Raw genomic sequence first — 20,362 nt, 5'->3', positions numbered from 1 at the left:
AGTTCATCAGCACCGAATTATTTCTGCGGCGCTGCATGAGGCAGCTGCTTTGGGCTGTTGGATAGAAGCATGCAGGAAGCTTGCACTGAAGTCAACGTCTGGGGAGAGCTGGGTGCACTTTGGCGTGCCAGCACTGTGCGGAGCTGGGTGCCAGCGTTGGGATGCTGTGCGGCTCCAGCTGAAGCCCTGCTCTGGCCCAGACTTGTTTGCCATCTGCTGACCGCGGTGCACTGGCTGTGGGCTCGGCCCTGCTCAGGGCTCGCTGCTCGGGGCCGTGCCGGGCGATAGATGCGGTGAGGCTGGGGGTGAAGCCCCACTCGCTGCTGCCCTGCAGTGCGATGCGTCGCCTCACCGTGGAGCATCTCTGTGAGGGGTGGGATCGTCTGCTCTGCCTGCTGGGGACGCTCAGATGGCCGCGTCGTTAGAAGTGGGTTTAATATCCGTAATCGGTTTAATACGAACTTTGTTTTCCCAGCAGATACATGTTGCTCCCCCACCACAATAGCTCGAACCTGCCTGCTCTGTTCGGAGCTTGCTTGTGTGGACGGGTCCCTGTCCTGTGCTGCCCTCTTCCTGTGGGGCAGCGGCTCCCCTATGGCTCAGGAGAACGGGCACCTGTCAGCATCGCTAACTCAGCCGTGCTGGGAAAGGGAAGGTGGGAGCGCGCACCGGCAGCGCGAAGCAGGTGAGCGTTGTTGCTCCGAGAGGTGGCGGCTGCCGATGTGCTCGCGGCTCCCACGCAGGGCCGGAGGCGGCGTCTCCGCGGCGATTTGCTGCTCGAGAAGCCGGCGCGTTTCAGCTCCGCCGTTGGACTGAGCGCGGGGCGGCGCTGCGCTGTGCGGCGGGCGGAGGCGGCGCGGTGCCGGTGGCTGAGCGCCCGGCCCGCCCCAGCGCTGAGCGATGCCCGCGTCTCCCCGGTCCCGCTGGGTTTTGCGCTCTCCGGTTCCAGGCCGCTGCCGGGGCCGAGCGGCTGGGGCTGGGGCGCGGCGCTTCGCTCCATCTGCCCTCCGCTAATCCGCAGACAAACGCGGCTCTTCCATCTGTGCAGCCGGAGCCGCCGAGCCCATCGCGCCGGCCACTTAACCTAAATGGCTTTGGCCAAAGATAAGGTCATTAATTGCACTGGGATTAGAAAACGGTTCAGGCCGGGCCCTGCAACGTCGCTGTCCTCTCCCGCGGCCCTGCTGAGCGGCGCGGCTGCGGTCTGAGCTGCAGCTCCTGGGCGCTGCGCGGGGCTCCCTGCGGAGCGAGGCTCCGGGCCGCCGCTCTGGCTGCGGCAGCACGAGGCGCCCATCAGCGACCCGCGCCCGGCTCGGCCCCGGCGCCGTCGCACTGTGTCGCGGTGTCACAGCGCCCCCTGCCGGCGGTGGCGGTTTGGCGGACTGCGACGATCGGACCCGCGTGTCCGGAACTGGACGTACCGCGCACGGCCCCGCTCCGTCCTTGGACAGATTAAATGTCATCTTATTTCACAACCGACCCCCCAAAAGAAAAAAAAAAAAGAGGTACAAAAAAAGAGGTGAGCGGCGATTTAATCACGTATATTAAAAATCCACCGGGTGGGGCCGAGCCGATTCCTGCAGTCAGCACAGCGATGCTCCTTCCTCTTCCTCTCCCCTGCACGTGTGAGGCCGGGGGCGATGCCTGTACCCCCGGTATCCCCAGCCCCATCCTGCCCGACCCAATGTCCCCGCGGTGCCACCCGCACCCCACATCCCTGGGCGCTGCTCTCAGGGCGGTGGGAGCGCATCCAGGAGCTGTTCTGGGAGGGGGGGTGCACAGGAACACGGCAGGGCGGCTTTTTGGGGCCGTTCTGATTTATTTCTGTGTAATCTCTGTTGTCCCTTTTCCCTCCGTACAAAATGAGTGGCATGGGCATGGTGTGGGTGACACAGTGATGTGCGCTGGGATGCAGAGCTGCGCTCACTGCAGCAGTGCCCGGATCTGTTTGGACGTGGTGTCATCATTCAGGTGCCGGGTGGTGTACCTGGAAGTGGGGACCGTCACCACGCAGCCCTGGAGGGCTCTCGGGAGCAGATGGGTCCCCTTGCTCCCCCCCCCTCCTGCTCACCTCAGCGCATTCAGGAGCCCCTCGGTGCTGGTGGAGGGTTGGTCCTTGAGGACTTTGATGCACCCCTTCATCTGCACAGGGAACAGAAGAGGTGGTGAGTGCCCAAATGGACCCATATGTTTCCCCCCCTCCCAGCCCCCAGGGATCAAATTCCCCTCTGGCTCAGCTCACACAGAGGTGTCCCCATGGGGTGTGCCCCATAGGCATCGCTGCTGCTTTAGGACATGCGGCGTGGCTGTGACCTCCCCCCAGGGGCACTCACGTCGATCTTGGAGGTCTTGGCAAAGGCCCCCACAGGGTGGACGTGGTCATAGAGGATGATGACCCCGACCATCACCCGCATGCAGAACAGCAGCGTCTCGGTGTTGGTGAAACGACTGCGGTACTCCCTGCAAAGAGAGGGTCTGAGCTGGGGAGGGAGCAGAAGGACCCCAAACCAGTGCCTGCAGGGTGGATACGCACGGGGTCTCCAGCATCACCCTGCAGACGCAGGCCATGGTGCTCAGGCAGTCGGTCGTGTCCTCAATTGGGAGCGTCTTGTTCTGAAAGCAAAGGGACCCTGGGGGCTTCCTGCAGGGTCCCCAGCCCAGTCCCAGCCCTGCCTGGAGCCAGAGGGCTTCCTCACACCACTGCTTCAGCCCCTCCAAGCGCCCCAGCCCCACTCACCTCTGAGACAAATTTGGTGGTGGCATTGCTGAGTGTTTTGAGCATAGGGGTGGCCTCGGCATAGAAGAGGGACATCCTGTTGGCCATCTCATTGTTCACCTCGCTCTCTGCATCCAGCTGTGGGGTGGGGGGGGTATGGGGTTGGTGGCAGCACCGCTGTTCCTCAGGGAGGTGGTCCTGGGGGGCCCCTCTCACCTGGAGGTTGTTGATGCGGTTTCGGCTGATGGTCCGTCGGTAGTAGCTGAAGTCATTCTGGATGGCGGGGTTGGTCATCTAGGGGGAGCACAGCATTAGGGGACGGGATTAGGGCTGCTCAGTGTGCCCAAGGTGAGCCCCACGGCTGGGAGGGCAATGCTCCATGGCCCAGCTTCAGCATCATGCAAAAAATCAGCACTGGGGCTGATGTGGGGCCGGTATGGGGACAGCGTGGGACCTGCAGCCCACGGGAGACACCTTGAGCTCATCAAAGCTGAGGGTGAAGTGCAGAATCTCAGCAAACTGCTTGGCCAAGGCCTGCTCCCGCTCCAGGTGCTGCGTGGGGGGGTACGGGGGGCAGGTGAGGGCCTCCAGAAGGCTGCGCAGAGCGTTCTCTGTAGACAGAGCACTGCTGTCACCCCAGTGCCAGGTGGGGAAAGCGAGGCACGGGGCAGCGCAGCGGGGTTGCAATGGCAGTGCAATGAGGGTGCAGGGGAGGGCTCACCGAGCCGCAGAGAGAACTCATAGAAACGCTTCAGCTTGGCAACGAGGGGGCACACGGCGCTCCATGCCCTCTCCTGCAGCTGCAGGTCCCCAGGGTTCTGGATGGCCTGTGGGGAGAGCAGCGGGGTGACCCCCAGCTATGGGGAGAACAGCGGGGCGGGGGCTGCACCCACCTCTCGAATCTCCTGCCCAGCACCCGTGTAGGACTGCAGCTCAGCCAGCACGCCCTGCGACTCCTCCAGCACGGCGTTCACCTGGTTCCACACCGCAGTCTCAGCCTCTGTCGGCTGCGCATCTGCAGGGCAGCGCCCCGGGGAGAGAAACCCGGAGGGCTCTGAGTGGGACAGGGCGGCCGCGGCCGGTGATGTCCCCGTCCCGCTGCCCCAGAGCAGCCCCTGCCCCGCGCTGACCCCGGGGGGCTGACCCTGAGGGGTGCAGTGGGAGCAACCGGCCGTGGGGCTGCCCCCTCCCCGGGGAGATCCCTGGGGCGGCAATGGGGCGGGCGTCTGGGATGGGGGCGGTGCGATGGACGGCTGGCATGGGAACTCAAATGGCGTGGATGTGGAACTCATAAGGTAAGAAACAAAAAAAGGAAAATAAAAATCCCATCTCACTTTCAAAGTCAAGGAAAAAATTAGGGCCTTGTTCAAGTTCGTTATAAGTCAACACTTTAAGAAGGTTCCCCATGTGAAACCTGCAAGAGAAGAAACAAGAGGAAAAAAGCATGACGGCGAGGTGGGATCGGGGAAGAGGTGCTGCGGCAGCGGGGCAGAGCCCGTCCTCCCGGCCCTCTTCCTCCCGGATGGAGATGGGCGCTGCGATGAACGATGGAGCGGAAGGAGCGGAGCGGAGCGAGGAGAGCCGCCGGGCTCCAGCGAGGAGGGCGATGCGGTGGGTGAGTCCCAGAATGGGGGTCCTGGGGAGCGGCCGCAGCCCCGCGCAGAGGGATGGAGAGGGCTGTGTGCACCGAGGGCCCCTCCTGCTGCGGTCCCAGCCCCGGCCGCGCTGCCTATTTTGGGATGCTTGGTGCTGGCGGCGATGCGGAGCTGCGCGCAGCCTCTTCCCGCCGCGGCCGGGGCCGGGCCCCGCGGTTGCTGCTGCTCTATATTTACGCCCCTCGCTCTCGTTCTGCGCTGAGCTCTGGGAGGAAGGAGGGGGGAGGCAGGAAGGGGCTGGAGGCTGCGCCAGACTGAGCCCCCCGCCACGGCCACATCTGCCATCGCATCCCTGTACACAGCCTGTACAGGAGCATCCCTGAGCTGCATCCACAGGCATCGTACCAGGAACCTGTGGGCATTGGGGTGCTTGAGCCCAACCCTTGTGCCACAGGTCCTCCCGCCTCACTCCCGGCATCCCCAGCCTTCAGGCTGTCCCAGCCATGGTGACAGGGGGACGTGCTGCATGGCCTCCAAGTGCCACTGATTAACAGCAACGGGCATGTCCCTTGTGACGGGTCCTGGCACGTGTCCCATGTCCTCCTCACTTGGCTGGGATGTGTCCCCATGCAGGACCCTTGTGGCAGGTGTGGGACATCTCCTCGGGTCTAGCCTCGCTCCCCAGCCCCATGCAGCCTTTGCAGGGTGCATCCAGGACAGCCTCAAGGACACGATGCTGCTTGAGGACTCTGTGCCTGTCCCCATCTTCTGGGGAGCGGCCACCGCAGCGGCCCCAGCCCCCTCCCCACTTCACCCTGCTCACGGGACTTACTTTCAAAATCCAGGAAAAAATGAGGACAGTTTTCTAAATCTTTGCCCAATACCTTTATCAGGTTGCCCATGGCCAGCAGACCTGAGCGAGAGAAACAGCACAGAGTGGAACAGCACCGCGCTGCCACCGCGCGCCCTGGACCCCCCTCACCCCCCACCATGGTGGCACCTACCTGCACCCCTCTGTCCCCAGCCCCGCTGCCCTCCCAGCTGTGAGCACAAGGCTGTGAGTGGATGTGAGGCTGCTCTCTGTGTTTTCAGTTTCTAGAGGCAGGGAGAGAAGCGCTGCGCTTCCTGTGCGCGCTGCTCACTGCCCCAGAGCAGCCCTCAGGACAAGGTGTCCTCCCCACACAACCCGCTATGGGCAGCCCTAACAGGCAGGGCTGGGTGGGGAGGATCCCACACCAGGATTTCTGCCCCACAGACTCGATTTACAAGCCCATCACCCACACCGTGGCTGCAGCCCTGGCTCCTTACCTCAGTGTGCGGTGCAGCGATGATGAGAGCAGGTGCTGTGCCACACGCCCTGATTACTGCATGGGCCGGTGGAGACCTGAGGGGGGGTGTGGGGTCAGAGCCCCTGGGCAGCTCACGGCCCTTCGGGGCAGCCCCACACGCCCTCCAGCCTTCACCTTATTTGCCTCTGCTTGCTCTCACTGCCAGCAGCCGGTGCTTTGGAAGCCATCCAGCGCTTCCTCGAGATGCAGTCGATGCCTCCACACCGGCACCGGCCAAGCATCCCCTGTGCACCACGTCCCCCGTGGAGACCTCCAGGTGGGGACACCATGGGGCAAGTGGTGCTGAACCATCCCCACATCACCCCGAAGCACCCCAGGGGTGGCTGTCCCCGTGTTGCTGGCTGGCTTTGCTCTTTGCTGCCTGCACCCCATTGTGGGGCACAAAGGGTTGCCCACTGCGCCCCATGGGTATCAGGGAGCTTTTGGGGTTCTGTGCCCTGCAGGGTGGTGCTGGGGGCAGTCAGCCTGGAGGGGGACCTCACCCGCTCTGCTCAGGCGTTTGCATAAATTATGGTATCGCATCCTCACGGCTGCACAGAGCTTGTCCTTGAAGGGCAGAGCACAGCTCCCAGGACTGGGATCTGGGGTGCTGGGCACACAGGGAGGAGCACAGATGGGTCCCTGTGGGGACATGGGTGCAAGGCCTGGCCCTGGTGTGGGGCTCAGCACTGGGGGAGGGATGGGGATGGCTGCAGCCCCTCTGCCCTGTGCCAGGGAATGGAGATGTGTGGCAGTGCCAGGCTGGGCCCCTCTGTGTCCTTATGGTCCCCCGTGTGCCCTGAGGTTCAGCACCCCATTTGCACCATTCCTACTCCCCCCATACTGGCCCATGGTGTGAGGTGGGAGAAGTGGTGGGCAGCACATCCCACTGTGGGGGGCTCTCAGGAGGGAGATTTGTTCCCTGCCTCCCCTCTGCCCGTCACCATACAGGGACCACGCACCCCAAATCCCCCACGAAGGACACTGCACGCACTGAGCGCTGTGTGCAGCCGATGCGGCGCTGGGGGCAGCAGTGTCCCCCCCCAGCCACGCCCGCGGTGTCCCCAGGATTATTTCCGCACCATCTCCACGAGCATCCCTCCCAGCAGGGGCACCGCGGCACGAGGGCTGGATCCTGCCCCCGGGCGACCCCCGGCGCTGCCCCCCCCCGCTCTGGGAGCCGAACCCCCAGCAGTGCCCCCACCCTTCCCGCCGGCTCCGCTGCGGACGCGGCCGATTTATCGCACGGCTCCGGGGTGCGGAGCCGCAGAGCCCCCCCGGGCTGCAGCATCCCGGGGGCTGCACCCTCCCGCCACCGCCACCCCCTCCCGGGTCTCCCCACCGCCCCCCGCCCCGACCCGGCCCCGTTCTCACCGTGGCGGCGGCGGCAGCGCCCGGTGCGTGCGGTCGCTCCCGCAACGCAGGTGCGGGGTGAAGAGCCGCCCGCCGCTGCGTGCAGCCCTGCGCCGGCTGCCGACTGCACCACAAAGCCCCCCATGGCCCCCGGCCCCCCCACGCCACCGGGGACGGTGACGTCTCAAGTGCGAGGAAGCCGGGGACGCTTAACCCGCTGCGTGCCGGCTGGCAGCGTTCGCGGCCCTGCGGGTCTCTGTGCGCTGTAGGACGCGGGGACGCCTCGCACCCCGGGGGTCGGGTGCTGCGGGCCCGGGGCGACGCTCCTCCACATTCCTGTCCTTATCCCAGGGCGTCCTGGGGGGCTGGAGGCCGGGGGGGGTGCAGCGAGAGGGACCCATTCGGTGCCACTGTCATCCCATCCCCGCAACCGCCGCGGGTGGAGGGCTCCGAACACAGGAAAACGGGGCGTTCCGTGGGGTGACACCCTATGGCGGCTCCGCCGTGGGCACAGCCCCGCCCGCACCGCCGAGGGAAGCTGCTGCCCTTTGCACCCCGCGGCGATGTGGGACGGGGAGGGGTCGGGAGCCGCGGGGAGGGGGCACTGCGCCGTCCTTGGCCGCGTCCCCCGCCGCGCCCCCTCCCCGCTGCTCCCCGCCGCTCCGTGCAGCCTCGGGTGGGGATCCGGCCCCGCACACGGGCACGGCGCGGCGCAGGGACGATGCATTCGGCCCAGGGGGTTCCGAGGGGATCCGGTCCTCCCGCCCCCGGAGTGATGCATCCCTGCAGCCACGCTGTGTATACACAGCTGCAAATATTTGTCTCTGCTTATAAACCGTTCCTCTGGCCCCGTCGGAGGGGGTGAGATTCGCGCAGGGACTTCGGGTGGCTCCGCGGCTCCGGGCCCAGCCCTGGTGGCTGCAGGCACTGCCCCGCTGCCCAGACCGCGCCGGGGGGGGCGGGTTGGGGGAGGGAAGATCATCGGGGAGAGGCAGAGACATCGCTATGGAAACACTCCGCTTTCCGCGCTGGGAACGAGCATCTCTCCCGGGCGGCAGCGGAACGGGCGGTGCGGGGGCTCTTCTCCAGGCTGTGACCCGCCCGGACATCGGTGCTGCCGCCCTCGGGTGCCCATTTCCTCTTCTAGCCCCACTAGGACGCCCCCCAGCATCGCATTTCGCGCCCCCCACCCACCACCGATTGACAGCGCTCCCAGCCAATGGACGGACGGTGCCGGGGGAGGGGGGGGGGGGGCGGGTGCTCGAGGCTGCGAGAGGGGCGGGAGCGGCGCGGGCACAGCCGGGGGCGGCAGCGCTGCCCCTTCGCCAGCGGTACCGACTTCGCTCGGACAGGTAACGAGCGGACGGGGGGCGGGCCGTCGGGGCTGAGAGCCGCTGGCCGCGGCGGGGCGGCCGTCGGGGCCGGTGCCGTCGGGGCCGCGTTGCTGCGGGTGTCGAGGATGGAGCCTCCGAGCCGCCCCCACACCTTGTCATCCCAGAGTGCCCCCGTGAGCTTCTTGTCCTCAACTTTATCCATGGAGAGCAGCTGCGGGAGCTCCATCGAACCCTCTGCTGCTTGGGCTGAGCAGCGGCAGCAGGGCTGTGAGGGAACGGGCACGGCGTGTATCACTGGGGCTGCTGTGGGCACGGCTGTGACACTGGGGCCGCTGTATGCAATGCAGCACTGCGGGTGCAGCGCTGTGGGGTGGGCGCTGCAGGTGGGACTTTTCCTCATTTTGATGCCGTGGCACAGGACAGCAGTCACTGTGGTGGCATTTGGCAGTGTGTGAGGGCCACCAGCCAGGACGGTTGGCTCTGCTGTGGGAGTTGTGTGGGGCTGATCGGGTGCTGGGGAGCACGGCCACCCCGTACACCTTGCAGAGCCCCACATTTCCCATCCCAGGCACAGCCATGGGCAAGCACAGCAGCAAGCTGGCCCCAGAGATGTTGGACGACCTGGTGAGGAGCACGGAGTTCAGCGAGCAGGAGCTGAAGCAGTGGTACAAGGGCTTCCTCAAGGACTGCCCCACCGGAATCCTCAATCTGGAGGAGTTCCAGCAGCTCTATATCAAGGTGGGCTCTGAGTGGGCACAACCCATGGGGTCGGAGCACCCCCTCCTGCTGTGCCGAGCTCTGCTCCCTGTGAGCTCCCCTCCCTGTTCCAATCTCTCTCCTCTCCTCTGCCCGCAGTTTTTTCCCTATGGTGACGCCTCCAAGTTTGCCCAGCACGCCTTTCGCACCTTCGACAAGAACAGCGACGGCACCATCGACTTCCGAGAGTTCATCTGCGCCCTGTCTGTCACCTCCAGGGGGACCTTTGAGCAGAAACTCAACTGGGCCTTCGAGATGTACGACCTGGACGGGGACGGGAAAATCACGCGCTTGGAGATGCTGGAGATCATTGAGGTACTGCTGCTCCAGTAAACGGGGTAGCTTGCGTTTTCTGTGGGCTTTTCACAGGTTTGGGGCCCATTTGGCCACCAAAAAATGGGTTTTGGTGTCTGGAACCTCGGCTGAAAGGTGGCTGTGTGGGGCAGCAGCCCTGCCTTGTCCCAGCACCTCCCAGCTTCCACCCTGCTGCTCTCCCTGCTCCAGGCCATCTACAAGATGGTGGGGACTGTGATCATGATGCGGATGAACCAAGACGGGCTGACGCCCCAGCAGCGTGTCGACAAGATCTTCACAAAGATGGACAAGGACAAGGATGACCAGATCTCCCTGGAGGAGTTCAAGGAGGCGGCCAAGAGCGATCCCTCCATCGTCCTCCTGCTGCAGGGCGATGTGCAGAAATAGGGCCTGGGGCTCAGGGCCGGACTAGCTGCAGCCAACCTCAGCTCCCCATGATGGTTTCTGTCCCCGTGCCCTGCTGAGCACCCCATGCCTGCTTGGCCCTGTGCTCCGTTCCTGCTGCCACCCCTCTGCTCTGCTCCTGGGCACTGCTGGCTCGAGGTGCCCTAAACCGGACCTTGCAGCTAAACCTCTGAATTGAGGGAGCATCCTGACACCCCAGGGCCAGCTGTCCTCGCACCCTGTTGCCCACTGTCTCCATGGGGATCCCTGTCCCAGCTCTTCTCCTTCCCACTGACCCGGCTGCTGAAAGGCTCAGGGCCCGGGCCCTGGTGCCTGCTCTGCTGGCGGCACGGCATGGGGCTGTTGGGGCTCAGGACTGGTCCTGGGTTGTGTCCTGCCCTCCCCCCTCCCTCACCCAGCTGTAGATTTTCTGCTTCTGCTTTTGATGGTGGGAATAGTCAAGGGTTGGGCAGAGGATTTTGGGAAGTGCCCGAGGCCACCCTTGGCCATGGCACACATCTGATCCCAGAAATCACCCCAGCTTGTCTGGTAGGTGACTTCCAGAACTGCTCTGGCACTACTGAGGATTCCCAGAGTGTTTCTGGCCCTCCTGACTGCTGCAGTGCCTGCTGTCCCAGCCCCCTGCCTCTGCCCTCCTGTCTCAGGACAGCAATATTGTCACAGTGGTATTTATTCTGCACATTGTGGTGACAATGACTGTAATATCTGTTAGGAGGCTGTGGAATTGCCTACTTTTCTTCCTTTTTTTTTTTTCATGGAAAAGTAAACTGTCCCCCATTGGTGGCGTTCCCCCTGAGTGGCTCAACAGGGGAGCAAGGGGAGAGCAATGCTCCAAGCATCACTTTGGGGCTCCCCTGAGCCTGTGACACACTGGGGAGGGAGCAGTCCTGGCACAGGAGGTGGTATAAGCATAACCCTCCAGCTGTGCATGAAGCTTTGAGAAGGAATAACATCATCTTGGGTGTGTGCTGGGGGGGAAAGGGGGCCGGGCATCTCTTGCTGGGGTTTCATATGTCCCAGGAATGGGACTGCAGCTGCCCCCTGGGTTGGGGGCTGCATCCTGGGCCCACTGCAGCACTGCCAGCCGCTGCGACCTGCTGTTGCTGCACATCAGCCCTCCACCCCCAGCTTCTCTGCACGTTTCGTTCTTCCCCACCGCCAGCCTGCACAGACGGTGCCTGTTGCTAAGGAGCTCTCACCAACTTTAAGTGCTTCTCCGGATTTAGCAGCAGCTCTGGCTCAGCCTGCGGGCAGGAACGTGGCTCTCTTTCCATCCCACAGTGCTCCCACATCTCCCAGTCCTGAGAAGGAGGATGGGACGGTGCCAAAGCAGCACTCGTGCTCCCGGGAGCTGCTGAGGGGCAGCTCTGCGCCATCCCGGAGGAGTGTGCAGCTCAGCGTGCCGGGGAGGGAGGGACGGTGCGGGTCACGTGCGCTATGGGGACATATGGGTCTGTGCCAGGGCTGCCGTGTAAAGAGCAGTGGCTCAGGGCGATGAGAGGGTGACCCCGGGAATGGGAAATTCTTGCTCCCCTCGGGGCCTCCGCGGAGGAAGCTCGGGGATTTGCCGCAGAGAGCTGCGAAGGCCCTGGGGAAAAGGAGGCTGCGATGGGGCTGCGGTGGCGTTCAGCTGCCAGAAGGGCGTCCCGAAGGGCTTGGGGTGCGAGCAGCTGGCTGAGACCTGGGCATCCCGGGCTGAACCGCCATGCAGGGAAGGGGGCACCTGAGCTGCTCTCCTGGGCAGGGAGAGGGCTGTGCTCCGCGCGGGGGCGGTGGTCGCCCCGCAGCCCCCCTGCCACCCCAGTCCCGCAACACCGCGACCGCTCGGATCTGCGCACGGCGCGGAGGAATCCTCGGCTGGGGCGCATCTCTGTGCAGCAGCTCTTCTCCCCCAACCCCGAGTTCGGCTGCCCTGGGACTGCGTCAGCCCTGGAGCGCTCCGTTCCCCCGAAGCCGTTAATGTGGGGTTGGGGGCGGCGGGGCGGGGCGGGCTCGGTCCCGAAGAGGTTAAGCCGCGGCCCGGTGGGATGAAACCCCGGAGCTTCATGGGATGCCGTATAAAGGCGTTCCGCTGCCGGGAGCTCCCGGTGCGCACGGAGCGCTGTGCCATGGAGCCGCCGGGCACCGCCGGGGCACCGGGAGCGGCGGGGCGGCCCTGGGATGAGGCGAAGGCGTTCTACGATAACCTCACACCCAAGAAGAAACCAAAATCGGTGAGAGCTGCGACGGGCGCTGCGTCCCGGCTGCTCCATCTCCGGGTGCTCCGCTCCCCCCTGCGCTCCTCATCTTCTCCCTCGGGCGCGCATCTCCTCCCGGTCCTCTGTGTTCCTTTTGGGTCTCCTCCAGCTCCCCCCGGGTGCTTTGTCTCCGGGTTTCCCGTGGTTCCCTCTGGGTGTGCGATTCCTCCAGGTGCTCTGGGTCTGTCTGGGTCTCTGCAGTTTTCGTTTGACCCAGCATCTCCTTTCAGGTTCTTGGGGCAGCTCTGGGTACCCCTTCATCCTCCGTGACACCACCTGGGTCTCTCCAGAACCGGAGATATCCCCAGGTCCCTCCCGGGCTGAGATGTCCTTGCAGAGCTACTCGTGCCCCGTGAGCTGCTGGTGCCCGGCGCTGAGCCGTCAGCCGGGAGCTCAACGTGGCCGTGGCAGAGCTAGGGGCAGCCCTGAGCCACGGCCCCTACATGGGTTTGGGGATTTCGTGGGGCACAGCCACCCCACTGGGCTCTGAGAGATTTGAGCAGAGCCTGTGTTATCTAACCAGGGCTGAGCTCTGCTGGGTTTAAAAATGGGAGCTCATCCGTGTCTCAGAATAGCTGCACAGTGCTGGCAGCCCGGCCAGGGGCTGCAGATGGTTCTGGCCTTACTGCCTGTGAGCACCCAGTGCGAGGTTAGTGAGATGGGAAGCACGGGGGCACGTGGTGCCGGTCACACTGGGTCTCCATGTGTGACCCTCGATGAGGAAGGCTGGGCTCTGCAGACCCCAAGTGGGGGCATCGTGCTGGGGAGCCCCTGGTCCTGTACCCACTGGGGAACGGCACTGCTGCTGCCTTCCACCTGCGATGGGAAACTGGCAGCAGGATACAGCCGTCCGTCTTTCATGCCGAGCTTTCTGCCTCCCGCAGGTGTTTGCCCAAGCTCCTCCTCTTCCTCTCCTTGCGGCACTCTCAGCTTTACGGATGGGGAAACTGAGGCACGGCACAGTGCAGAGGTTTGCCGTGTGCTGGATCCGTGGCGGGGTGTGATGGGAGTGATGTGGGTGCCCGGAGCTCAGGCCGTGCCACCCCTCCATGCAGAGCGATGCCTGCGGTGCCCACCCAGCCCCGCACCCTCAGCCCGCAGCCAGGCTGTCGTCCCACCTCATGACGAGCGGCTGCAGGGCACTTTTCTGGATTATAAATAATGTGTTTTGAAAACTCAGAAGCATCTCGGCCGCTGCCGTGAGCTTTAATCTGATCCCAAGCAGGGGGCTTGCAGCCTCCCCGTGCACGAGGGAAATGGAGCTGGCCGTGGCCCATCTGTGCCCTTGCATGTGCTGGGTCTGTCTGTCCTGTCTACGCGTCCGTCCTGTCAGCAGATACCAGACCTTCTGGTACCTCTGCTTCCTGCAGCAGGGCTGTAGGGTGGCAGGAGGCAGCGTGGTTTTTTGGAGAGCGTTTCTGGGGAGTGCCTTCCTGGCTGGGGAGCGGGTGAATGCGGTGTCCCCACAGCCCGTGGGGATCCGTGTGCAGGATCTCTGCTCTTCCCGTGCTGCTGCAGCCGTGCTCCTGCCAGCTGGGGGAGGTCAGCGATCAGGTTTGTCACTCTTCAGCAATGTGGAAAATGTCCCTGGCCTCTCCAGTGTCACGGCGCAGGGCTGAGAGGCTCCCACATTGCTGGGAGCTGCTGCCTCCATGTCTGTGGGTCCTGCGCTCGCGTGCCTTGTCCCACTGACCATGTGGCCTCCTGTTCTGGGTTTCTTTGGCTGCAGGGATTTTTGGGATGTTTCAGCTTCAGTTTCAGGGGATCTGTGCTTGACCATGGAGTGAGTCCCACCTCTCCCATTTCTCTGTCCAAATTTCATAACAAAACTCACCTCCAAATTTAAAATTTGTCCATGAGGACTCAGTCTTCTCCTTCATCTGGAGCTGTCATAATTTCTCCGTGTTTTAGGAGGAAGGTGAGTCTGGCAGATCCAGTCCTGGGTGATGCAGAATCCCCGCGTTGGGGAGCGCAGAGAGGTCCCTCGGGGGTGGCAGTGGGATGTGGGTGCTGAGTGCCATCATGGGTACCCTCAGCTTTCATGGGATTTCCATATCTCTGATGCTGGGGAGGCTGCTCGGGATTTACGAGCGATTAGGAGGGTGATTTGAAGGCCTGCCAGCTGTTGGGTCTGTGGAGGGAAATGTGATATTTGGAGCCACTGCCAGAATCCACCTTTAGACTGAAAGAGGGGTGTGAGGCTGCAGTGGGTTTTGCTCCGTATGGGGCCAGCACGTGCTGGGAAAGTCACTCGTGTCAGAGATGGGATTTGGAGCTCAGGAACCGCCTGAGACTTTTCCAAGTGCTGGGCTGTCGGCGCAGGTCCTGCACAGCTCTGCTGTGGGCTGCGCCAGCGCTGCGCGGCGCCTCCTGCTCTGACGGCACCGAGCCCTGCAGCGGAGCAAGCAGGATCCGGCAGGTCTGCGCTTCGCACCCGCGGGGCTCCAGCAGCCCACGCCAGGACAGAGCTGGAGCTTATGGTTATTTTTATTGCTGTGTTTATTACCTCTTAAATTAACCTCCTGAAGGCTCTAAATGGCAGTGAAGGGACCTGGAGCAGCCCGCTGATGTTTGCAAGGTGCCCGCGCTGCGAGGTGTGTGCTGCACGGCTGGATGCCCTCGAGACCTTTAGCAGTTATTAATATTTTCACATAATAAATGGCCCGTGACACCAGAGTTATTAATTAATGAGTTAGAGCATGGAGATGAGTTAATAGCTAACACCTAGCAGGCAGCTGCACCTGAGGGGGGACCTGGGTGGGATGCGATGCTGTGTGTTTGGGTCCCTCTGGTCTCGGTGATGCTCTCAGTCTCAGCTCATCTGTATCCAGTCCTAATCACCCACTGCTTAATCTCCTTGCTGGGGATTTTGGGTACTGATGAGGCTGCTGTTGGCCTTGGGGGCACCAGGTGCTGGGAATGGCATGGGGCTGTGGGTGACTCAGTGCTGGGTGCGCCCTGAGGTGGGCAGGACTGGCAGAGCCAGATGGGGCAGAACAACCCCCAGGGCATGAGTGGGGAAAAAAGGCCCACGGTGAGGATGGGGGCAGCTCATCCTTGCCGGGCTGCTGCTTTTGCAAAGCTCCTCATTGACTGTCAGCATCGAATTTGTTTCCATGTTTGCAAGCGGTGGAGATGAATGGAGAGGAAGGACTGGGGTGGGGGTCAGGGTGAGGTTGGCTTTGCTGGACGCCCCTCTGTCGCTGCCAAGCCCCACCGAAGGCCCCTTGTTGACTTTGGTGGATTACGAACATCAATAATAATGACTCATAAATCACTGCCTGCACCACCTGTTTGCCACGTTCCCACCCACAGTAACTATGTCGAGTGTTTCTATGAGCTGAGCTGGCATGGGCTGCTCATCACATCTGGACAGCATCAAGGGAGCGTGGATCTGGCTGAGCAGCAGCGTGTGGCTTTTCCTGGTGAGGGGGAAAATGCGGCACAGGTCCGTTCTGTGCCGGGGTGAGCTGCTCCTCCAGGGCAGTGCTGTGGGTCTGGAGGTGTTGTGGGAGCCTGATTGCCCTTTGGGGCCCTGGGCACGGTGCTGGAGCAGGGGAAGGTCTGGTGGCAGCTCCCCACTTCATGCAGCCCTGCCCAGAGGGGCTGAGCATCGTGGTGGGGGCTGACGGATGCCCCCTCCCCACTGTCACCCTTCTCATGCAGCCAAAGCCCGAGAATGCCATCACCATCGCAGTGTCCTCACGGGCTCTTTTCCGCATGGAGGAGGAGCAGAAGATTTACAACGAGCAGGGGGTGGAGGCCTACGTGAAATACCAGCTGGACCATGAGAACGAGCCCTTCCTCCCCGGCGCCGCCTTCCCCTTCGTCAAGGTGAGCGCTGCCCATGGAGCCAAACCTGTTTTGGGGAGAGGGGTCACCGAGGGTGTGTGTAACTGAGCAAGTGCATTATTTCCTAAGGGAAGCTTCAAACCTGTTGTGTTAGACAGCAGGAAGGCGGCTGGGTGATTTTCTCCAAGCCAGCCTTTTCCCAGCGTGACTCGTGGCCCCAGCTCTGGGGGATGTGATGTCGAGTGGGGCGCTGTGCCCCTCTGAGGCCGTGCCTGGGCTCACCGACCTCCCTGTCCCCGGGTGCTGCAGGCGCTGGAAGCGGTGAACGCGCAGCTTCGGGAGCTCTATCCTGACAGCGAGGAGCTCTTTGACGTCGTCCTGATGACCAACAACCATGCCCAGGTTGGGGTTCGCCTGATCAACAGCATCAACCACTACGGTGAGCTCAGCACAACGCTGGCACGCGGGCAGGGAGTTACTGTGAGGCGGTGCTCCCTGCTGCCTCCTGCACCAAGCCGTGTGCCGGGCCGTCGCTCCCCGTATGGTAGAACCATGAAGGTTGGAGGGGACTGCTGAGGTCGCCTGGTCCAGCCATCTGCCCGCCGCCGTGCCGCCAGTTGCTGGGCTCTGAGCGGCCACTGGCACGACGGCCCGGCTGCCGGCAGAGCCGTTGGGTTGTGGTACCAAAACCTGTGCTGGCGGTTCTTGGAGCTCCTGGGAGCTCATCCCGTTGTGTCCCTGCCCACAGATCTATTCATTGAGAGATTCTGCATGACGGGGGGGAACAGCCCCATCGGTTACCTCAAGGCTTACCACACCAACCTCTACCTCTCCTCCGATGCCGAGAAAGTGAGTGGGGCCATTGAAGAGGGTGAGTCCGGGGTCTGGCCTGGGAGCTCAGGGGGATCAGAGCCTGTGGTGTCAGTGGGCAGGTGGGGCCTGCCTTTCCCCCATCAGGATGGGACGTCCTTCGTGCCCCAGAGAGCCTCAAGTTTCCATGGGAATAAGCCTTTCCATGAGCTCCGCAGCTCTTCCAAGGCAAAGGCACTGTTTTCCCCTTCTATTTCTTGCATGCAAAGTGAGGTTTGTTATCTAAGGACTTGTTATGGCTGTAAGATATCTTGGGGCCAAGCCGCAGGCTCTGTTGGTGTGTGCATTTCCTTGTTGTTTGCCCGCATCCTCTTCAGGTCCTTGGGTAACTGCCATCCCTCGCCTCGTGCTTTGTGTCCCCAGGGATCGCCGCAGCCACCATCTTCAGCCCCAGCAGAGACCTGGAGGTGTCAGAGAAGCAGCTGCGTGTGGCGTTCGATGGCGATGCTGTGCTCTTCTCGGATGAGTCGGAGCAGATTGTGAAGGCTCACGGCCTGGACATGTTCTTCGAGCACGAAAAGGCTCACGAGAACAATCCTCTGGCACAGGTAGTGGGGTGGGGTGGTGTGGGGCAGCCTCTGGGGCACGGAGTGTAGGGAACTGGGACAACTGGGAACAGACTGGTAGGGAGAAGGGAGTCAGTACTGGGGCTGGTCCTGTGTGATATCTTTCCTGACAGGGGATGGAGTGCACCCTCTGTAAGCTTGCAGTTTACATCCAGCAGGGAGGAAGTGTTGATTTGCCTGAGGGCAGAAAGGACCTATGGGGGGATCTGGATAAGCATCGATGAGCTGAGGCCAACTGTGTGAGCTCTAGCAAGAGCGAGTGCCAGGTCCTGCACTTGGGTCACAACAACCCCACTGAGCACCACAGGTGTGGAGCAATGCCTGCGGAAGAGAAGCACGGGGGAGACCTCACTGCTCCCTGCAACTCCCTTGACAGGAGGTTGTGGTTTTGCTCCCAGGGAAGACAAGAAGTAATGGCCTCAAGTTGCACCAGAGGAGGTTCAGATTGGATATTAGGAAAATTAAAATTTCTTCTCAGAAAGAGTGGAGGTGCATTGGCACGGCCACCAGGGAGGTGGTGCAGTCAGTGCCCATGGAGGTGCTCAAAAAACGTGGAGATGGAAGGGACACGGTCAGTGGGCATGGGGGGGTGGGCTGGGGTTGGACTCGGTGACCTCTGAGGTCTTCTCCAACCTTACTGATGCTGTGATCCTAAGAGGTGCATCCAGTCCTGGTGGAACGGGGAGCAGAGCTCAGCACGGAGGTCTCCAAGTGACAGCTTCCCTTTGCTCCAACAGGGACCCCTGAAAGGCTTCCTGGAGGCCCTGGGAAAGCTGCAGAAGAAGTTCTACTCCAAAGGGCTGAGGATGGAGTGCCCCATTCGCACCTACCTGGTCACAGCCCGCAGCGCTGCCAGCTCGGGCGCCCGGGCCCTAAAGACTCTGCGCAGTTGGGGTCTGGAGACGGACGAAGCGCTGTTCCTGGCTGGCGCCCCCAAAGGCCCCCTGCTGAAGAAGATCCGTCCCCACATCTTCTTCGACGATCAGATGTTCCATGTGGAGGGAGCCAAGGAGATGGGCGCCATCGCTGCCCACGTCCCCTACGGCGTCGCACAGAAGCACAAGCAGCCGCTGCAGGAGAAGCAGCCCCAGAACAGCAAATAGGGCACGGCATGGAGCTGTGAGAGGAGGAGGAGGAGGACGCCGAAGGCTTCCTGTCTCCTCAGTGTTTTGTGGTGTCGTGATGTTGTCCCCTTCCTCACGGCACCACCTCCCCACTGGGTTGGTGTCACCCATCAGCTGTTCAAAAGTCAAGATTCCCAGAGCCTTCGGTTCGACGAGCGAATGTTGAGGCTGAGCAGTTGGACTGCAGAGGGGTGAGCACAAAAAGCCCCTCCTGCAGCTTTCGAAAAAATGCTAAAGCAAAGCCCCTTCCTGTCATGGAAACATGGAATCTTCAGGGTTGGAGAAGACCTCTGAGATCCTCCAGTCTGTCCACCGCTGCTGCCCACTGAGCCACACTGCCAAGTGCAGCTTTCCTTCAACACCTCCAGGGTTGGTGACCCCACCTCCGCTCCTGTTTCATATTGGGAAATATACAAACAAATGCTTACATGAAGAAAAATATATGGGAATCCCGTTTTCTGCTTTTGGAGTTTTGGGCCATTGGCTCAAAATTTGGATTCCACGGTTGCACCCACAGTAAGGCAGCCAAAGGCCAGCTCTGGTGTGTGCCTTCCTGGGTCTGCAGACACATCCCTGGGGCTTAAATTAAAGCAAAAGCAGCCCTAAGATATTAGGAACATCATTCAAAGTCCATTTATTCAAATCTGCAGAGAATTTCAGCCTCGGGGACTTAATTAAAGGATTTTTTCCCCTCTCTGAGCTGAGCCCATAGGGGTGGATAATCTTTTTCTTCTCAGCTTCTTAAAGCTCTGGTGCCCCCAAAATAGATCCTGGGAGAAAGAGCTGCCTCTGCGATCAGGGGGCAGGAAGGGGAATCAGTGGGTGTGCAGCTCCGCGGGCTGTGAGCGTCGCACTGATGTCCCCAGGGAGAGCCCCCTCCTGGGGATGGGCAAATGCGAACTCTACTTTTGCATGCTTCTCTCCCTTCTGTTTGCTTGTTCTGAAATCAGAGCATGCACCACGGGGCACAGAGGGCACTCAGCATGAGTTCTTTGCAGTGACTTCCAGCTTCCCAGCACCTCCCTGGGACGAGCTCTCCCTGTATGTGCCTGTTCCGCTTTGCAGGACGGCTCCAGCTGACCTGGGGGTGGCTGTGGCCCTTTCGGACGATCCCCCGTGGGCTGACAGCACCCTCATTGGCTCTGCAGACTTCTGTTGCACTGAATCCTGCTTTGGCAGTGCAAAGCTAATTGCACTTTTTCCTCCTCCCTGAATGTGTTCGTTTTGACAGATGGTTATCTGTGGCACCTGGGTGACCAAGGCCTGCAATCCCAACAAAAAAACTAGAAAAAGCTCTATTAATATTTGTGTCCATCCAAAAATCCCATCTTCATGTGAACCGCGGATGTCGGGCCCTGAGCCGCATCTCCCAGCCCTTCTTAACTTCAGTGAACATTTCCCAGGTGTTTCCTGAGCATCCCATCCTGGAAGCCCAGCTGCAGCATGGAAGGGGGTGGGGGAATGGTATTGCCCAGAGTGAGGGAGGAAGGTGGGGCGAAGACGGGCTGCATGGGGTGGGATGCAGCAGGACGGGCCACGGGCAACTGCACGGCTGCTAAGGGCGCCAGTGGGGCATGCGCCCAGCCAGGTGTGGGGAGAGACCCCAGCACAGTTTGTGTCTGCAGCCCCAGTGGGCGCCGCTGTGGCCTTCGTGCTGCGTTGGCCAAGTGGACTTCGCTGCTGCATCTCCCATCGGTTTTGCTTTGCTGTTCTCCCGTGGTTTTTCTTGTGAGTGAGCTGCCGCGGCAACAAAACCCCTTTGGGTGGCGTTCTGTAATAAATGGTGTTGGTCGCAGCCGGACTTTGTTGTCCTTCTCCCCCTGGCCATTCTGGTGTGGGCAGCAAGAGGCTGGGGTCTGTGCCAGCGGCCTCCTGGGTGTTCTGGAGGAGGGATGGGGGTGATGAGGAGGAAGAGGGTGTTTGGGAACGTCAGAAGATGTAACCAAAGCAGCTCCCCAGGAGCTGGAGAGT

The 20,362-nt window shown here is 62.0% G+C and overlaps 3 protein-coding genes across 9 annotated transcripts; 2 read left to right on the top strand and 1 right to left on the bottom strand.

The window, feature by feature from the left end:
- Window positions 1–1,542: 1,542 nt before the first annotated feature.
- Window positions 1,543–7,417, bottom strand: LOC125703969 (CYFIP-related Rac1 interactor A-like). Of its 6 annotated transcripts, XM_048969161.1 has the most exons (13): window positions 7,014–7,413; window positions 5,620–5,695; window positions 5,144–5,224; window positions 4,051–4,130; window positions 3,610–3,731; window positions 3,438–3,543; window positions 3,191–3,327; window positions 2,933–3,010; window positions 2,738–2,854; window positions 2,534–2,613; window positions 2,334–2,460; window positions 2,072–2,142; window positions 1,543–1,987 (listed from the first exon to the last, which is right to left on the bottom strand). In XM_048969161.1, exons 4-13 carry the CDS (start codon window positions 4,121–4,123, stop codon window positions 1,924–1,926), a joined length of 975 nt encoding a protein of 324 aa, XP_048825118.1. In that variant the 5' UTR covers window positions 4,124–4,130; window positions 5,144–5,224; window positions 5,620–5,695; window positions 7,014–7,413; the 3' UTR covers window positions 1,543–1,923. The 6 variants fall into 6 exon arrangements, with proteins under 6 accessions (XP_048825118.1, XP_048825120.1, XP_048825119.1 ...); XM_048969163.1 differs by lacking the exon at window positions 4,051–4,130 and having other exon boundaries at window positions 7,014–7,414; XM_048969162.1 differs by lacking the exon at window positions 5,144–5,224.
- Window positions 7,418–7,995: 578 nt separating this feature from the next.
- HPCAL4 (hippocalcin like 4) lies at window positions 7,996–10,589 on the top strand. 2 transcript variants are annotated; one of them, XM_048968758.1, is made up of 4 exons: window positions 7,996–8,103; window positions 8,895–9,064; window positions 9,182–9,397; window positions 9,587–10,589. In XM_048968758.1, exons 1-4 carry the CDS (start codon window positions 7,998–8,000, stop codon window positions 9,782–9,784), a joined length of 690 nt encoding a protein of 229 aa, XP_048824715.1. In that variant the 5' UTR covers window positions 7,996–7,997; the 3' UTR covers window positions 9,785–10,589. The 2 variants fall into 2 exon arrangements, with proteins under 2 accessions (XP_048824715.1, XP_048824714.1); XM_048968757.1 differs by lacking the exon at window positions 7,996–8,103 and adding an exon at window positions 8,220–8,344 and having other exon boundaries at window positions 9,587–10,587.
- A 1,225-nt stretch (window positions 10,590–11,814) lies between these two features.
- Window positions 11,815–20,192, top strand: NT5C1A (5'-nucleotidase, cytosolic IA). The gene is made up of 6 exons (XM_048969106.1): window positions 11,815–12,015; window positions 15,706–15,873; window positions 16,141–16,270; window positions 16,580–16,702; window positions 17,065–17,249; window positions 18,005–20,192. Exons 1-6 carry the CDS (start codon window positions 11,830–11,832, stop codon window positions 18,368–18,370), a joined length of 1,158 nt encoding a protein of 385 aa, XP_048825063.1. The 5' UTR covers window positions 11,815–11,829; the 3' UTR covers window positions 18,371–20,192.
- The last annotated feature ends 170 nt before the right edge of the window (window positions 20,193–20,362 follow it).

The sequence above is a fragment of the Lagopus muta genome, chromosome 23, assembly GCF_023343835.1.
Source record: "Lagopus muta isolate bLagMut1 chromosome 23, bLagMut1 primary, whole genome shotgun sequence".
Taxonomy (NCBI): Eukaryota; Metazoa; Chordata; class Aves; order Galliformes; family Phasianidae; genus Lagopus; species Lagopus muta.
This window is presented reverse-complemented; position numbering and strand designations above follow the sequence as displayed.